This window comes from Nilaparvata lugens, chromosome 9 (genome assembly GCF_014356525.2).
Source record: "Nilaparvata lugens isolate BPH chromosome 9, ASM1435652v1, whole genome shotgun sequence".
Lineage (NCBI taxonomy): Eukaryota > Metazoa > Arthropoda > Insecta > Hemiptera > Delphacidae > Nilaparvata > Nilaparvata lugens.
The window spans coordinates 19,557,625-19,576,219 of NC_052512.1; the positions used below are offsets into that span (position 1 = coordinate 19,557,625).

General features: G+C 36.3%; 1 protein-coding gene across 2 annotated transcripts in view; it reads left to right on the top strand.

Annotated features, from left to right (window-relative positions):
- Positions 1 to 18,595, top strand: part of LOC111059816 — a 380,452-nt gene that overhangs the window by 318,935 nt on the left and 42,922 nt on the right. For both annotated transcript variants that reach the window (XM_039435597.1, XM_039435598.1), the window contains 2 exons: positions 3,222 to 3,494; positions 4,555 to 4,729. In XM_039435597.1, the coding sequence (XP_039291531.1) occupies positions 3,222 to 3,494; positions 4,555 to 4,729 (448 nt within the window). The remainder of the gene's footprint in view (positions 1 to 3,221; positions 3,495 to 4,554; positions 4,730 to 18,595) is intronic.

The following is an 18,595-nucleotide window of genomic DNA, read 5'->3' on the forward strand; positions in this document are numbered from 1 at the left end:
GAAATTCATTCAACTTATAGAAGTTTGAAGGAGGAATTAAATAATAAAGTTGAAATTATAAGAATTATCCAAGCTGATGCCGACAACACTGACTTCTTGAGTGAAACACATTACAAGAAGGACAAATTCATTACGCCTAAATTCTCTATTAGATCTAGAAGTAAAGTTATTGAGACGAATCAAAGTGCTATTAGAGTGAATAATAGGTTTCCAGTACTCTCTGATAATGTGTCTTCTTTGGACAGGTTCGCATCTAATAAAGTAATCGTTGAAGCACAAGTTCATAGACCTGCGTCCTCAAAAACAGTGCCTAAGACTTGTTACTCGAAAAGCAGTATGCTAAATAATTCTATTAAACATTTGGAGACACTCATTCTAGTTGTATTTCTGCTCTCAAAACACAGCAGATTCCCGATTTGAGTGACTTTATTCTGTTATCGCTGTGTTTAAAACATTTAGACAAACGAACTCGACTTGAGTTTGAAAGTAAGATAGCTGATGGCATTCCTAAATATGAAGACCTAATGAACTTTTTAGTGTCTAAAACTCGCATGTATGAGTTAGTGAACCCTTCAACTACACTTCAAACCGCAAGAAATATTGAATTTAAGTCTACTCGCTCAAATGAAAATAAATCTGATAAGAGATTTTCACTAGTTGCAAGTGATAATTTTTCAACTGTCAAACCTAATCAAATTGTCAAGTCAAAACCGCTTCAGTGTATTGTGTGTGGATCATAGTATTTATCCAAGCCAACAATTTGTCAATTTGTCTGTCGATCAAAAGTATGATTTCCTCAAATAAAAAAATCAATGTTTTCAATGTTTTGGAACTCATAATCGTGTTCAGTGCAAGTCACAAAAAACTTGTAAACTATGCAATTCTAGTAACCACCATACATTATTCAAACGTTAATTGATAAAACCGAATATGAGCAATAAAATTCCACATTCAGAACACTGAGGTCAATGGTCTCTGTTAAAAATTACTTTATGCCCTTTCCAATTTCCTTTTGCAAGTTTTGTCCCATATTGGATACAAATATAGCATACCTTCTTTGAGCGAATTTACCATCTCGTTGAATGCTTCCATCTCCATTTTTGATCTTGCTCTTGTTTTCATGCAAAGCTTTTTTGTGTAAAAAACTTCTAGCACAATTCGGGTTAAAGAAAGGAGACGGGGCCGCGCTACCTGTACACTGGGCCATTGTTCCAAAAAGGTTCATCCTGCAACTCTCGACTATCACACTCTATTAATTGTCCTCTGAATCTGCTTCATTACCCTCATTAGTGGCCGGAGTGGCCTCGTCTGCTTTCTTGAAGGCAGTTTTAGCTGGCAGGGACTCATTTATTACTTTCCACCTTACCTGTTACTTGTATTCTCACTTTATTATTGGATCTAGATTAGTGTTCAAGTACTTGTTATTCAATAATTGAATAACAAGTACTTGAACACTAATCTAGTTTGAACACTATCTTATTATTCCTAATGGTTCATGTTGATGAAACTCAGCTTGCTCACAAGCTGTATACAGACTAACTTGAGTAACATACAACTCGTGGTTACACACCACGTGCGCTATTCATCAGCTGATGATATGCGTATTAAATTCATTTGTATGAATATAATATTATCAAATAATCCAATATAGGCTATGTATAGTATGATGATCATAGCATCTGCTTATGGAAAGCGTATGGCGTGTGTACGTGGAACAAGTCTGTACACAGCTTGATAAATATTATAATGCGTTGCAAAATTTAAAAAAATTAATAAACAAAAACTGTAAATTATATTTCATTATTATAAGGTTCCTCCTATAACCTACACCACACTCACTACACTCTCTTGTTCCTGACTTCCGCTTTCCATTCAATCAACTAAGAACTATTCATAATCTATGTTGCCCTAGAAGTTTGAAATTGGACTGGATGTCCAAAAATACATTTCTTGAGAATGGATTTTCCCAATCAACTTTCTCACTCTCAACTCCCCTTTCTCCGGGGATGTCATTCCAGTACATTTCAGTAAGAATCACTTGTAGTTTGCAGCTCGTCCAAGCAAGTTGACAGATTTTGTAACTACTGTCTCGATCAGTTACCCGTCTGGTTACAGTTTACCTGTCCTACATGGAGTATACTCGAAGTCTCACTTAGTTTTGAGAACACATATCAAAGACTGGTATGGAATGCTTTTTAATACCACCACCACCAATTTGTACTTCGATATGTATTTGTTTGTGTAGTGAAATGTTTATGTAATGTATTTAATCTCATCATGTACACTGAATATAATGGGACGTAAGGATAAGTATAAAAGAACGTGAAATAGGAATAATACATTCTTAGTTTGACTAAATTTGTACTTATAATCGATGGTAATATGTGTGTTTATCCAATCAATGTAGGCTACCACTGGTTTACAGCTGAAAATGCCTTTAAGTAATCAGACTAGGCCACTAATCTATTCCTCAGAGTGGAATCCTTAACAATAGATCACGAAAATGTCGAAACTCATTAACAATTAGCGACCACTGAAGGGTAACTAGAACTCCTACCTGTTCCTCCATTGCTTTTGGCGGCCCGTCTCCTTTCTTTTACCCCACAATCCTCTCTTCAATGATTCTATCCCACTTTTGACACCAATGTTGTAAATGTGGTTTTCTATTAACACTCTTCATTGGATATTCATTGAAAGTTCACAATATAGAACAAGATGAAAATAAAATAAAACATATCCCATAAAACTTCAACTAGTTATTTACTTGTAAACATTCATGGCTAAAACAGTCACCTTGGCAACCGTATTCACATGGTTAGTATACATGTAGGGCTTGTGTACATCAGTTTTATTCTTGAATAATAAACTCAAATAATGAAACGTTATTTTATCAGCTGTTTTAGTACACTTGAAACTTGGACAATATGAATATCAACAATGCTTGTCGTCGTCGACTGCAGAAATTTACGCACAAACGAAAATGCACTTTCAGATTCGGTTTGGGCCGGCATGATTCGACAAAGCCGGGCGACATGTCCACACTTGTTCAACAGTGACGATCGATCCCATTCGGCATAGTGTGCACTTATCTCGAGCTTGAGACCTCACTTCGTTCGGTCAATTAGAAATTCATTCTACTATAGTGATAATTTGTATTTTGATTTATCTGATGTATATTGTGTTGAATCATTGATTGATTGATTGATTGATATGGTTTACAGTCAGCCACAATTCGGATACAGAGAGTTGGCTGGTGGTGGCAAGTACTGGACGCGAGGAGCTCTGGCAGCATTGGCCGTCAGGAAGCAAGACTTTAAGAGCCAAAGCTTGGCCCAGATCAGAAACCCAGGGATAATAGACAGAATGGGCTTCAATGGCTGGTCGGTGGCTTCAGCTGAAGATAAAGATGGCGGCGGTTCGCGAATACTCCACTTGGGCACTCAGTGGCAGTGGAACCCTGACAGTGATGCATCCACCAAAGGGAAACAACTCAAGTGAGTAACTCTTCTTCTTCTCCTTCCTCTTCACCGTCTCCTTCTCCTTCCCCTTCTCCGTTTCCACCTCCTTCTCCTTTTCCTTCTCTTTCTCCTTCTCCTTCCCCTTATTCTCCTCTTTCTCATTCTCCTTCACCCTCCTTCTACTTTTCTTTCTCATTCTCATCTCTTTATCCTTTTCCCTCTCCTTCTCCTTCTTCTTTTTCTTCTCCTTCTCCTTCTCCTCCTACTACCTCTCCTTCCCCCTCTCTTCCTTCCTCTCCTGCCCTCAGGGAAAGCTACCCAACACAATTTCAGTTCAAATCCACTCTCTCTTCCGCACTCATTCGCTCTCTTTCTTTCACTCTATCACCCGTTTTTCACAGACCAGATATCCGTTTTGTTTTCACTTCGATTTCCGGAGTTGAGCATTATTCTTCTTTGTTCTATCTTATCCTTACTTTTTCTAGTTTTGCTTCTCTTATACATCATACTTATTCTCCTTCTTCTTCTTCTCCTTCTCCTTCTTCTTCTTCTCCTTCTCCTTCTTCTTCTTTTTCTCCTCCTCTTTCTTCTTCTTCACCAACTCCCTCTCCTTCTTCCTATTCTTCTTCTTCCTCTTCTTCTCCTTCTCATTCTCCTTCACCTCATGCTCCTTCTACTTCTCCACCTTCTTCTACTTCAGCATCTCCTCCTTCCCCTTCTCCTTTTCCTACAACTCCTCCACCTTCTCCACCTACTCTTTCTCCTTCTCCTCCATCTCCTCCACCTTCTCCTCCTCCTTCTCCTTCTCTTCTCTTCTCTTCTTCTTCTCCTCCTTCTCCTCCTTCATCTTCTTCTCCTCCTTCCTCTTCTTCTCCTTCTTCTCCTTCTTACTCTTCTTCTTCTATATTTTTTTCTTATTGTACTCCTGTGTGTTGTGAATCAATCGAATTCAATTGGAAAAATATCTGTAACTTGTGACTTTTATGAAACGGACATCTGGTATTGAGCTATACGAGATGTGCTGACCATACTGAATATTCTCTACTCTGAACTTTGTTGTTTAAACATTTCAACTCTTCAACTTAATGTTTTGAAGGTGTATGGTGCATGTATGGAACCAGATGTATCAGACCAATCACAAGTACCATCCAAGAGTGCGGGAATTGACCCGTGACAATATCCATGAATTTGATCGAGAAATGTTTGAATCTGTTTTCAAAATTGTGCAACAGGACATTTGGATATGTGTGTGGATTAATAATGTGAATAGGGTAAGAGCTCTTATTTTATGTGATAATTTGATAAACATTATTCAGTGTATTATTGGGGTTTATAATCTTGAAATTCCAATTCAGGAATGCCATGTACTACTTGGGCCTATATTCTTTGGAATAAATTGAAATGGTTCCAATTTTTACATTTTTAAAGGTTCAAACTATTTCATGATTGCTCCAGATAACTCAATCAATTAATAGTTTTATCAAGCCTAGGTATAAGTCCGGGCGCAAATGTCATGAATGAGGCACTCCGTGGTCATTTTTGAGTAGCAGCCGTGGAGGATGTCTCAATTTATTCGTTAGATCTAGCATAATAAGGATCGTGATGATAAGTCGAAATCACAGGCAAACACCTCAGAAACAAGATGGCCGCCAAAATTTCCAGGGTTTTGCTATATCGCTTGTATTTCAATAACCGTTCGAAATATTCAAACGTTTTTCTTTTTTTGACGAAAATATTTTCAAAATCCTCTTTCACAATTTATGGTTCATGAAATTTCCCTCTAAAACGCTTATTTGTTACTTTCCTTGCCCTACTACCATAGGTAAGGAAAGTATTGCTTTCCAAAAAAAATTAAGGTACCCCAATTTTAAGTTTTCCATACGTTTCAAGGTCCCCTGAGTCCAAAAACATGATTTTTGGGTATTGGTCTGTGTGTGTGTATGTGTGTATGTGTGTATGTGTGTGTGTGTATGTGTGTGTGTGTATGTGTGTGTGTGTGTGTGTGTATGTCTGTGAACACGATAACTCCATTCCTAATTGACCGATCGACTTGAAATTTTAAACTTAAGGTCCCTATACCATGAGGACCCGACAATAAGAAATTCAATAAAATTCAATTCAAGATGGCGGAAAAATGGCGGATAATTACTAAAAAACCACGTTTTTCTCGAAAATGGCTCTAAAGATTTTCTCCAAATTTATATCATGGATAGCTATTTATAAGCCCTATCAACTAGCATAAGTCTCATTTCTGGGAAAATTTCAGGAGCTCCGTAATATTCTTGAGAAAAATGGCGGAAAATGACTAAATACCAGGTTTTTCACGGTTTTCTCGAAAACGGCTCCAACGATTTTCTTCAAATTTATATCATGGATAGCTATTTTTAAGCCCTATCAACTGGCATAAGTTTCATTTCTGGGAAAATTTCAGGAGCTCCGTAATATTCTTGAGAAAAATGGCGGATAATGACTAAAAACCCATGTTTTTCACCGTTTTCTCGAAAACTGCTTTAACGATTTACTTCAAATTCATACCATGGATAGATATTCATAAGCACTATCAACTGGCATGAGTCTCATTTCTGGGAAAATTCCATGAACTCCGTAATATTCTTGAGAAAAATGGCGGATAATGACCAAAAACCAGGTTTTTCACGGTTTTCTCGAAAACGGCTCTAACGATTTTCTTCAAATTCAAGCCATTCATAAGTCCTATCAAATGACATGAGTTTTTTCCTTGGAAAATTGCAGGAGCTCCGTAATATTCTTGAGAAAAATGGCGGATAATTACTAAAAAAACATGTTTTTCACGATTTTTTCAAAATAACTTGACCGATTTTTTTCAAATTCATACTCTGTATAGTTATTTATCAGCTCTATTAACTGGCATGAGTCTCCTTTCTGGGAAACTAATGGGGGGTCCACCCCATCCTTGAGAAATGGACTTTGTAACCTCCCCGTGCATGAGGTAGGTAGGTAGAGCAGTTCATAAAAAGAACACATAGTCGAGATATTTCATCTGAAGAACAGCTGTTTTGACGACTTTAAAAAAATGACGACTAAAAAAATCATTGAATTTCACAATTTACACAAAGGAAAAAGTACTCTGAAAACAATTATATATACACATATACAAAAGTCTGATCGCAGTTTCGAATATGAGCAAGGAAAGTTGTGTGAGTGTACCACACCAGATTTTTTAGTTATAACCTCCAAAAGCTTTAAAAAAAACTTTTTTCCTTAATTTGTCCAAATTTCATTCCATTATAATTTTTTTTTGTGCAAGAGATACAGAGAAATTTTGAATCGATGACAGTTAGAGCGTTTTTCAACTTCGAAAAGATATATCTTGATGCGCTGTACGTCAAAAAATGAGTTCTCCAGCGCCCTCCAAAGAGAACCCTGCATAATTTCCGATGCGTTTTTTCATACACATGAGGTAACAAGCTAGAACTATGAAATCGATTTTTTCATGACTAATTCGAGATAGATACTTGCAAATGGTCTCAATCCCTCCGTTACAACAAGACAGGTAAGAATATTGATGATGGAAACAACGAAAATATTCGACATCATTGAAAAGTACAAGATGGCGTTCATTATTGACAGACATTTTTTTACGCTTGTTATTCAGTTATTGTTAGAGATATCGGATTGGTTCTACCACCAAAGTGTCTAGAATTAACCAAAAAATGATGTCCAAAAGAATCATCCCATTTCGACCACTCTTTACATTATTTATCCAACTTCAAAAACTTGAAACATACATTTTCTGGGGACAATATTTCACTTTCCACTCTGTATATGTATTCGCAGTAGACAAACACTACTATGTATGGACAAACATTAGTATTATTGGCACAGTGTTGTAGGATATTTCCGAAGCTTCAAAATGGCATCTAGTTGGAGGCTGTAAGTCCATATTTTAGGACTGGAGCGTCATTGGAAAAATAGTAAAAAGTACTGTTTGCAGCGGAGAACACGCTTTTTCCACCAAATGCCAATCCCAACAATTAGAAAACCGTGTAACTCATGACTCCTTGAAGGTACAGACTTGGAAATGGTATCAATCTCTTTATAATGATATTTGAAAAGAGATTATCCATGATTGCAATCTCAAAAATCTGGTGTGGTGCACTCACACAACTTTCCTTGCCGTTATGAAAATTGATCTACTGACGCTAGTGTTCCCGTGTATCTCAAGTCTACTTTTCTAAGATCTGAGCCAGCTGGTGACAGGACAATAGCGCTGCAGACACACGAAGTCTGCTATCTCTTCATAGTGAATGATTCAATAGAATCAACGGTTGCCAACAGTTTGCATTTGAATAATTTTATTTTCTCTAATTTCGAGCTTATTTTCAATTTTAGGTGAAAATGCTACTGAGCATTAATTGTAGAGATTTTTATGCTCAATCTTTTCCACCTGAAATTTTTCGTTTATATTGTATCTGAAGCCTGATAATTGGGAATCTAAAATCAAACTTTGCATGAATGAGGCGGAGATCCTGAAATTTTTACAGATATGAGACTTGTGGCAGTTGATAGAGCTTATCAATGACTTTCCTAGGTATGTATTTGATCAAAATCGTTGGAGCCGTTTTCGAGAGAATCGCGAAAAACCCTGTTTTTGACAACATTTTCGCCATTTCAGCCGCCATCTTGGATTGCATTTGATCGGAATTGTTCGTGTCGGATCCTTTAAGTGTAAGGACCTTAAGCTCCAAATTTCAAGTCATTCCGTTAACTGGGAGATGAGATATCGTGTACAGAGACGCACATACACTCATACACACACACACACACTCACAGACGCACATACACACACACACACAACACACACACACACAGACGTACACACACACACACACCACACACACACACACACACACCACACACACACACACACACACACACACACACACACACACACACACACACACACACACACACAAAAAAAATATGTCGATTTTCAAGAAATTGTCTTTAATTCTGATAATGTCGAAGATATCGAATCAAATCAGACATCTGGAAGCTCCAAAATAATCATACTCCAATATCAAGAAGATTCATCCAATTCTACCAACTTTTACTTTTATTGTGAGGTCAGTGGCGAATCATCTGATATTCGCCACCTGTGATCAACAACTTGCATTAGTTTGCTAATTAATTGTATCAGTTTATTTTATATCTTCTCATCAAATTAAAGTTTAATTTCAACATCTGAACATTGGAACATCCAATCATTCATCCAGTTTTATTTAACCTATTTTATCATAGGAAATCCACAAACTAAATTTCCTATATTGGTGACCACGACGTGATGGACAGCAAGCATTTTTACATACAGAGTGGGTGAAAAGTACGAGAACGGCTTAATATCCCATTCACAAAAATTATTTGATGGTGGGTGTGATTGGGGATCCTACTCAAATTGAAAATACTACTTTACTATGACTTCAAAAATCTAGTCCGCCATCTTGGATCCGCCATATTGAATGCAACTTTATTTTTTAAATAGGGTGGTCATGCAATACATAATTTCGATACTGAATTTCAAGAAAAAATGAACCGCATATCGATATCTCAAACCGTTCAGGAGATATTCACCCTATTTATCAATATAATGCATATCATGAGATACAGAAGTGGTATTGATTAATAATGTGAATATCTTCTGAAAGGTCTGAAATATCGATGTGCAGTTTCCACAATTCATTTCTTCTTTAAATTTCGTATCGAAATCATGTATCTCATGACAACCTTCACATTTAAAAAAATAAAGTTGCATTCTATATGGCGGATTCAAGATGGCAGACTAGATTTTTGAAGTCATAGTAAAGTATTATTTTCAATTTGGGAGGGATCCCCAATCATACCCACCTCATAATCACAATTTTCTATGAGATACTAAGTCGTTCTCATACTTTTCTCTCTCCTTTTCTGCTTTGAATAGTATTGATGAATAATGTGAATATCTTCTGAACGATCTGAGATATCGATGTGCGGTTTTCACCACTCATTCTTTCTTGAAATTTTGTATGGAAATCATGTATCGCATGACCACCTTCCTGTTTAGCAAAATAAAGTTGCATTCAATATGGCGGACCAGATTCTAAATTTCATAGTAAAGTGGAATTTTCAATTTGATTAGGATCCTCAATGACACCCACCATCAAATTACCTCAGTGTATGAGATATTAAGCCATTCTTGGACTTTTCACCCACTCTGTATATTTCTCGTGAATAAAATTGCCTATTCATAAAATTTTGCATTGAACACTTTCAAATTTGTTTTTAAACACTTTTTGGAGATGGATAGCCAGTTTCAATTTCTACAAAAATGAAAATTAAATTTTTTTTAAGAATGAATCAAGTAGTGAACATAATGAAAAGAAAACACTTTTTGAATACCGCCAAACATCTGGTCTGAGAGAGCAATATAATAATTATTTCGATGAAGCATGGATGAATGACAATATTTCAGGAATGGGAGAGATGAATAAACATTCAAGGATGAAACACTTGGCTCATTTACTGATGCTTCCAACCACTCAGTTAGAGAATGCTTACAATACTGGTTGAAGGCATATGGCAACCTCTTACTTTATTTTCAAAAACATTATCTTCGAAAGAAGGTTTCTGGCCAGTATACTATGGCAATTTCTTGCTTCCTTCTCAAAAAAATCATCTTAGAAAGGAACTTGCTGGCCAGTATACTATTGCTAGCTACGTGCTGTTTACGGTACAGCATTTTCGCCACCTCTTGAGGTGCGTACGGACTTTCGAACGTCAGGTGCTCCGCGACCGAACGTCACTCGAGCAGAGCGGAGAGCGATTGATGATCGACCGTCGACCAGGGAGCAAGAGTGAAAGGCGAGATGAGCGTGTAACAGAGGTCGAGGTCGAGCTTGGCAAGCTCAAAGGTCGAACTAACCATTAACCTACGCTACTAGTAACATAGGCTACGCCTGTAGTAGCCTAGCCTACAAACTAACCAATAGTTGCTCATGCATGGTCAACGTGTTTGTTTGTAATGTTTGTTAATAGTTATGATCTCTGTGTTAGGAAATAGAATTATCAAAATTAATAATTAATTATTAGATAAAATAATATAAAGTTATAGGTACCGGCATATTAGCATCCAGAAGAAAGAAGCTGAACTCCCAATCAAGCTTTTCACCTTTTGAAACATTGACAGACATTACCTTTCATACTAAAACATTAAAATAAATAAAATAATCATAATATTCATAATAATATATTATATCAACATATTATTATGGTAATAATAATGTATTATTAGGCTACCCAGCAATCCCCTGGTCAGAATATTTAATTTAGTTTTTACACCCGATCAGCTGGATTGAACGTTTCACATTTGTGAGGTTAGGTTGTAGCGAAGTCAACAATTAGAAAAGAGCGGATCCTTCAAACATATTTCGAACTCCAATCGAACCCTTGCATAACATCTCGCCTAACGCTCATGATCAGAGCAAGTGCGGAGCGTGCGGGAAGTGTGTTGGAGGCGCGTATTCCTGTACACTCCTTTATAAGGACATCCCTTCACTATCTGCTCAGACCACAAGTCTCTAGTCTATGCTTCCCAACCAATCTACTCCATAAACTCAACCAATTATCATTCAACTCTGAGTTTTCGATGGATAGACAATAATTATGTCAAAGGTACCCAACTTCAGAATATAACACCCAAGAATAACCTGAAATAACCTGAGTCATCCTGGACCTCAGGAGTAAATGGTTAACCCGCTAAAGTTTCCATTGACTGAGTGAAGCCAGAATAAATCCTTCAAGACAACTCACCCCAGCCTTCCCACCCTGATCCAGGAAAAAGTGAGCTTCAAAATTTCGGATGGCCAAATCGTCTGCCCGGGGGTTAATGTGGCAAATCATCTGATATTTGCCACCTGTGATCTACAACTTGTATTAGTTTGTTTATCAATTGTATCAGTTCATTTAATATTTTCTCATAAAATTCATGTTAAATTTTAACATCTCTACATTAAAACTTCTAATCATTCATCCAGTTTCATTCAACCTATTTTATCATAGGAAAACCACAAACCAAATTTCCTATAGGTCCATGTTATAATGTCAGTATTTGATTATTGCTGGCGTTGCTATCCTTGTCTATCATTGAATTAACAAAGCACATGGTGAAATACTTTTCTACCTCCGCAACGTCACCATCATTTTTCAACAATGTAGAAAATTATGATGAGTCAACACGGTATTCAAGATGTTTGGTACACTTTTTTTCTAAATTGGATAATCTTTTCCAATAAAGCTGTTAAGATCATAATAAGAGTGAGAAAAAGTGACAACTGAAATTTCCAAGTGATCCAATAAGCGAGTTATGGGTTGTTAAAAGTGCAAAAACTCATTTTTCTCTCCAGATCATAAACGTTTTCAACTATATTAACAGAACTCCTCTCAAAAAATTGTTCATAAATGAAAAAGTGACATTTTTATAGATTTTTGGCATAAATCACGAAAACGCATATTACAACAAAGCCAATACTGAGTACTAAAAAAATAGTATTATATACTGAATTAGCAGAAACCCGTGCTCCGCAAGGATCTGTTTTAAAACTTGGCAAACTGAAAACTTGACGTAATGAAATTTTGAAGAATTGAAAATAGGCCTATAACCATCCTTGGTTGATTAAGAATACATGCAAAATTGCAAGTTAGTTTCAGTCCAGTAGCTTAGATGATGCGTCCCGTACCTGTATAAGCCAGCTCTTTATTATAGATATAGTTAACGACTGCAAGAGATATGATAGTGGAACAGAATAGTGGTGAAACTATGATAGTGCCAGAAGTGTCTCAAACACAATAGTAGGTTAGTACATGAAATTTTTGAAAATTATTTGAAAAAAATGTTGAAACAACAGTACTGAAAGTTGTCAACCTTATCATTCTACCTCCATTTAGAGATACTTTTGTTTGAGCCGAATTTAAATCTATGTACATAAAAATGAATGTATGTTTGTTTGTTCCCTATAGACTTGAAAACTACTTGACATAACGGCATGGAACTTTGGGAATATGTTGTGTGTGTGGAATATGTGGAATATTGGGGCTGGTTTCTGAAAAGAAATTTTCATAGGGGGGATAATAATAATGATTTATTAATCCATTTTACACACCTATGTTTTCAAAATTGTCGGCAGAGCGGCTACCGAAGTACGGAAGGATGATCATGATTCAAGATCATATTGTGATAACATGATTGAGCATCTGAAGCTACCAGTTGTATAAAAAACACGTCACCCTGTGATAAATTGTGTACTGGTATAAAAACCGTAGTTTGGAGTTGAATTGAAGTTAGTGTAGTTGATTGGTACCAGCTGTAGATAATCGTTCCTTAGAAGACCTATAGGCTACAAATAATTATCACTCCCCTATCATTGAAAAACTGGAGAATGTTGAAAAAAATATTCAACTCATGAAAGAGAGTTGTTCATATTGCATCCATCAAATACTGAAAAATGAAAGTATAATTTGAATTTTTTTGAATTTAGCTTAGCTTATTTCTTTTAGCTTAGCTCGAATTGTCAATTCCAGAATAGGAGCTTGAATTGGTTGATGAGTATGTTCCAAAATTCAATAATGCAGTTATAGAAATGTATGAATTTATCGAATCTGTTGCTGTTCAATTGAACAAGTCTAGAGTTGAATCACAACCCAAACCTATTCCCACTCCCACCAATCAGGATGATTTATCAAACTTATTGCCGAAAATTGAGCTTCCAGTTTTCAAATGCGATCAAAGTCATTGGTCCATCTTCTATGAGATGTTTAAATGCATGATACATGAGAGTGGAATGTTATCAGATCAGCAAAAGGTTCAGATTCTAGTATCCAAATTATGAGGTGAGGCTGCAAGCGTTGCATGTCATTGGCCCCCTATTGCCAGCAGTTATGAGATAATTTGGAATGCTTTGTTCAATCGTTATAATGATCCCTGTTCTCAAACCAATGCTTATTACAAGAAAATTTTTGAATTCAATTGTTTAAAATCAGAGTCAAGAGAGGGATTGGTTTTGATGATGGATCAATTTTTTAATCCGATTACAGCTTTGAAACAATTACGAGGTGGGGACTTCTCTGACATCATATTTTTGTATCAGGGTTTGAGAATACTTGATCCCATCATCTCACATAAAGCTTTTGAAGCTACAGTCCATGAAAAGGATGTACCCACTTATGCTGATTTATTGTCATTCATTCAGAAGCAAATTGAATCTTCGCCATATGAAGGAAGTTCGTCGAAGGCTATTGTAAGACATGGTGCTAAACCTAAAATACTTGTAGCTCAAGCCAATTCTACAGTGAACAGACCAGTTAAGGTTTTGGAATGTTTGAAATGTTCACTGAAAAATCATCAGTTGAAAGATTGTTGCCAATTTCTGAAGTAAACACCATCTGATTGATATCGTTTCGTTGAAGATAAAAGTTGTTGTCTGAAATGTTTTTCGCTTGCTCACTTTAGTAAGGCCTGCAGCTCCGTGAATTGTAAACAATGTAATGAGTCTCATAATTTGCTGCTACATTTTGAGAATATCTCAAAAAAATCATCAAGTTCGGAAACTGAAGTGGTTGAAAATAAATCAGTCAATTGTTGTGCTACTTCTCCCAGCAAGGCACCCTTGACTGTCCTCTTAGCCACAGCTGTTGTGCATGTGAGAGATAAAAGAGGTTTATTGCGGAATGTTGAGGTGTTGGTGGACTCCACTAGTCAAAGTCACTTCATCACCAGAAGACTTTGTTTGAAATTGCATCTACCAATCACTCATCACAAATCATTGATTTATGGTTTTGGCGGCAATACATACGATGTTTGTGGTCGTACAGTTGTCACAGTTCAATCGAGGATCGATTCTAATATCCAATTTTTGATGGAGTCATTAGTTGTTGATAATATAGTGGATAAGTTACCGTCTAGTAGAATCGATAATTTAAAATTGGCTTGTTTAAAAGGTCTCAGATTGGCGGATGAGAAGTATTATCTTCCAAGTCAAATTGATGCTATAGTTGGTGCTGAACTGGTACCATACATATTGCAAAGTAGTAAAGTGGAAATTGAACCACAACGTTTGATTGCTACAGAAAGTGTTTTTGGCTACATCCTCATGGGCCGAGCTCCACTGTTAACCACATCGTCGGAAAACTCAGCTTGTTTCATGACTTGTCATACTTCGTTGGACAACTCAGTTCGAAGGTGTTGGGAAATAGAAAAGATTCTGGATTTGAATAAATCGCTAGCTGTCGATAAAATTGGGTGTGAAAACAATTTTATATCGTCAGTTCATCGAGAAGAGATGGAAGAGAGTAAGTGGCCTGTCAAGATCGAACTTGAAGCTCCAAATTCATGTTTTCTGTTGGAAGCCAAGGTCAATACTACCGTTGTCGTGGTGATTCGATCAGAGACTCCATCAGTGGATGTAATTCAACAACTAATTGATCGGTGTTCTAATTATTATCAGAAATTGTTTTGTATTATGTCATTGATATTGAAAATAGTTCGTATATTACCAAAGTCACAGGAGTTAGATTTCAATGTGGCTGGAAACTATTTATATAGAGTTGTTCAAAATATTCATTTTTCCAAAGAGCTACATGAATTGAAGCAGGGGAAAGATTGTTCATTGCGACTCCAACAATTGTTACCATTTTTAGATGAAGGATTAATTCAAGTTGGCAGGCATTTGCAAAATTCGGAAATTTATTTTGACAATTGTCACCCTATCGTGCTTCCTAAGAATGACCCATTGACCACGCTTCTCATTGATTATCATCATAAGAAGTATTGCCATGCTGGCCCTCATTAATTAGCGTCTCTATTGAGACAGAAATTCTGGATTTTGTCATCAGGTGTCGTGATAAGAAATCGTATTTGAAAGTGCAATCAGTGCTTTCGTTGTCGCCCTGTTGTAGTACCCCCGAAAATGGGTAACATACCTTCAAGTAGAGTAGTGCCTTCCAAACCGTTTGAGCATTGTGGTGTCAATTATTGCGGACCTATCAGGATTATTATGGCTGGGCATCGAAATCCGTTCATCTTCAAGTACATTTGTCTCTTCGTTTGCATGGCTACTGAGGCCGTGCATATTGAATCGGTTTCTGACTTATCAACTCCCATGTTTTTAGCAGCCTTTCATCGTTTCTTGTTTCACCGTGGTCCTTGTAAAGTTATGTATTCCGATTGTGGCACAAATTTTGTCGGTGCCCATGAGCAATTGTTGAAATTATCACAGTTATTGATTTCGGATAAATTCCAGAGCACTCTGACAAATTCATTAGAAGAGTTTCGCATCGATTGGAAATTCGTCCCTCCTGGCTCTCCACATTTTGGTGGAATATGGGAAGCCAATGTGAAATCTGTCAAGTCTCATTTGATTCGAGTAATTGGTACACAACTACTCACATATGAAGAGCTGAATAGTATGTTGGTCCAAGTGGAGGCAGTCTTGAATTCGAGACTATTGTGTCCGTTGAGCAAAGATCCGCATGAGCCACTCGCTTTGACTCCTGCGCATTTCTTAAAGCTGACATCCATGAAGGCTTTTCCCATGAAAGATGTGTCTGAGATTCCAATGAGTCAGTTTACTCAATATGAGTTGATTGACCAATTTGTTCAGTCCTTTTGGAAACGATGGAGAGTAGAGTATCTACATGAGTTGCAAACTCGTGAAAGGTGGACTAAGATGTCACCCTCTCTTACCGTTGGTATGCTAGGAATTGTCGATCAGCCTAATTCACCCCTATTGCAATGACCTATTGGTATCGTGGAAGAGGCCTTTCCAGGAACCGATGGACAGGTCAGAGTGGCATCAGTGCGGTTGAAAAATGGTCAGTTAGAGTGCCATCTCTAGGAAGGCTGTTCAAGAAGTGTAGTACTCGGTAAATTTAACTGATGAGATGGGGAACGGAGTAAAAAAGCATGCTGGCTCACGAACATCGGTCTTCATAGCTCTACTCTCTCTCAATCGATGCGCTCTCTCACACACCAGTCTTCTCTTTCTAGAGAAAGAAGTTCATTACTTCAGTAGCACCACTATCATAATAATTGACAGGCGTACTCACTCTCACATCAGTCTTCTCTTCCTAGAAAAGTCCATTATTATTATTATTATTATACACTGCATTGTCTACTAATTCTGTGGCTGTCCTAACATGACTGATTCGTTTTTGAGTAGCCTGGCTATAGATGGTATTCTATTGCTTCAACAGTGTTATCAAATAACACTTCATTTGACTAATTCTTCTAAATCGACATACAAGTTCATTAATATATGAGTGCACTATATTATATAGATACGGTAAGCGCTGAAGGCTGTTAATAAAATGGTTCATGCATAGACAAATAAAAAGCATGATTCTTCATTCTTGAGATTTAAATATATCTATTTTGATTCTAGATGGGAATTAATTTCTCCAGTAATAATATATTGTTTGGAGTACAGGATCAAATATTTCAATGTATTTATGTATATTATCAGGGAAAATCACAATCAAAAAATGATTCCAATAATATAATAAGTCAAATCAAATCAAATTGGTTTTTATTATTCATGATAACATAAAACAGCTGTTATACTGTATAGCTAAGGTGAATGTTATATTTTTGAGCTCGAAATTTAAGTGGTTTTATTCTTTATTTTGTGAATTTAACGTTTTTCTCATGTTTTTACAAAAGTTTTACTATCAATCTATCAAAATTTAAAATTGTTTGTTTTATTCTAATCTATACTCTCAGATTGTGATTTGGTGTAGAAAATTGAAATGGACATAACCTATGTATAATATTTGCACAATTTGAAACCAAATTATGAAATTGAAAAAGTTTTGGGCAATAACCTGTTTTTTCTTTCCCGATCATTATATTGTTTGTGCCAATCTAATAAATAAATAAATAATTAACAGGGCACAAAAATTCAAATTATACAACAACGCTACATATTATAACGCTACAATGATTCATAAGCATAGTTTTATTCAGAAGCAGAGTACTTGTGACTGTATTAGCACGATTCAGAACTGGGCTAATATACGGTACCTAGGAAATATTACGAGAAGTACCTAATTCCTGATTCACCAAAACGAGTGCAAATCACCATGTAAAACGGTGAACACCAACTGAACAATGGACAGTTGATAACTGTCTATTTTTCTATTTTATAAACAATCGAATTGATTTCTGGTCAATTATGAATTTAATAGAATCTACCAAGAGGGGGCCAGCAGGCGCCTAAACCCAAAAAAAGTTATGATTCATATAAGCATAGTTTTATTCAGAAGCAAAGAATTTGTGATTCTGCACGATTCAGAAAACATTCCAAACAAGAAGATCGTCAGTCGTTACAATATTGACCCTATTGGAAACCCCCCCTCACTACAATGACAAGGACGCAGTCTGCGCAATTTCCCCCCCCCCCCCGCCAACGCTACCACTCCTGGACAATGACAATGTACAGTGTCATACTGTACATTTAGTTTTTGCATTTCAACTTTCTTCCAATTGAATACTTGTACCCTATTACCACTTTAAAAAAAGTAAATGTAAATGAAAAAAAGTGAACAGAGAATTGGCTTACCTTGGAAATCTTGCAGTATACTAAAAGTATTTTTTATTGCAGAAATTTTCGTTGAAGCATGAACTATTATTCATTCATATTATCCAATAACTTACTTTTTCTCGAGAGTTTACGAATGATTGGTGGTTTTCTAGTTACAGTATAAGAAAAAAACGTGTAAAACTCTCTCCAAAACTAAATTTTTCCCGGGTGTTATCATGTAAAGTTCTTGGGTTGAATTTGAATTGCCATGCATGGCCGAACATGGATAATAAAGAATTCGATGAGAGAAGAATGAACCATGTCTCCCAAATTGCTGTACAAATAGAATATAGTACAGATTTCATGTGATATTGAAATGAAATGGGAATAAATAATAATATGGATGTCAAACTACTGTATAAGCATATAGAATAATAGAGCATATATGAATATAGTATATAACAAAAAACACAATAGTGCAGACAAGAAGACGGGCAATAACTCATTGAACAAAAACAATCAATATTGTTTCGATGACCGAAAACCAGTTTT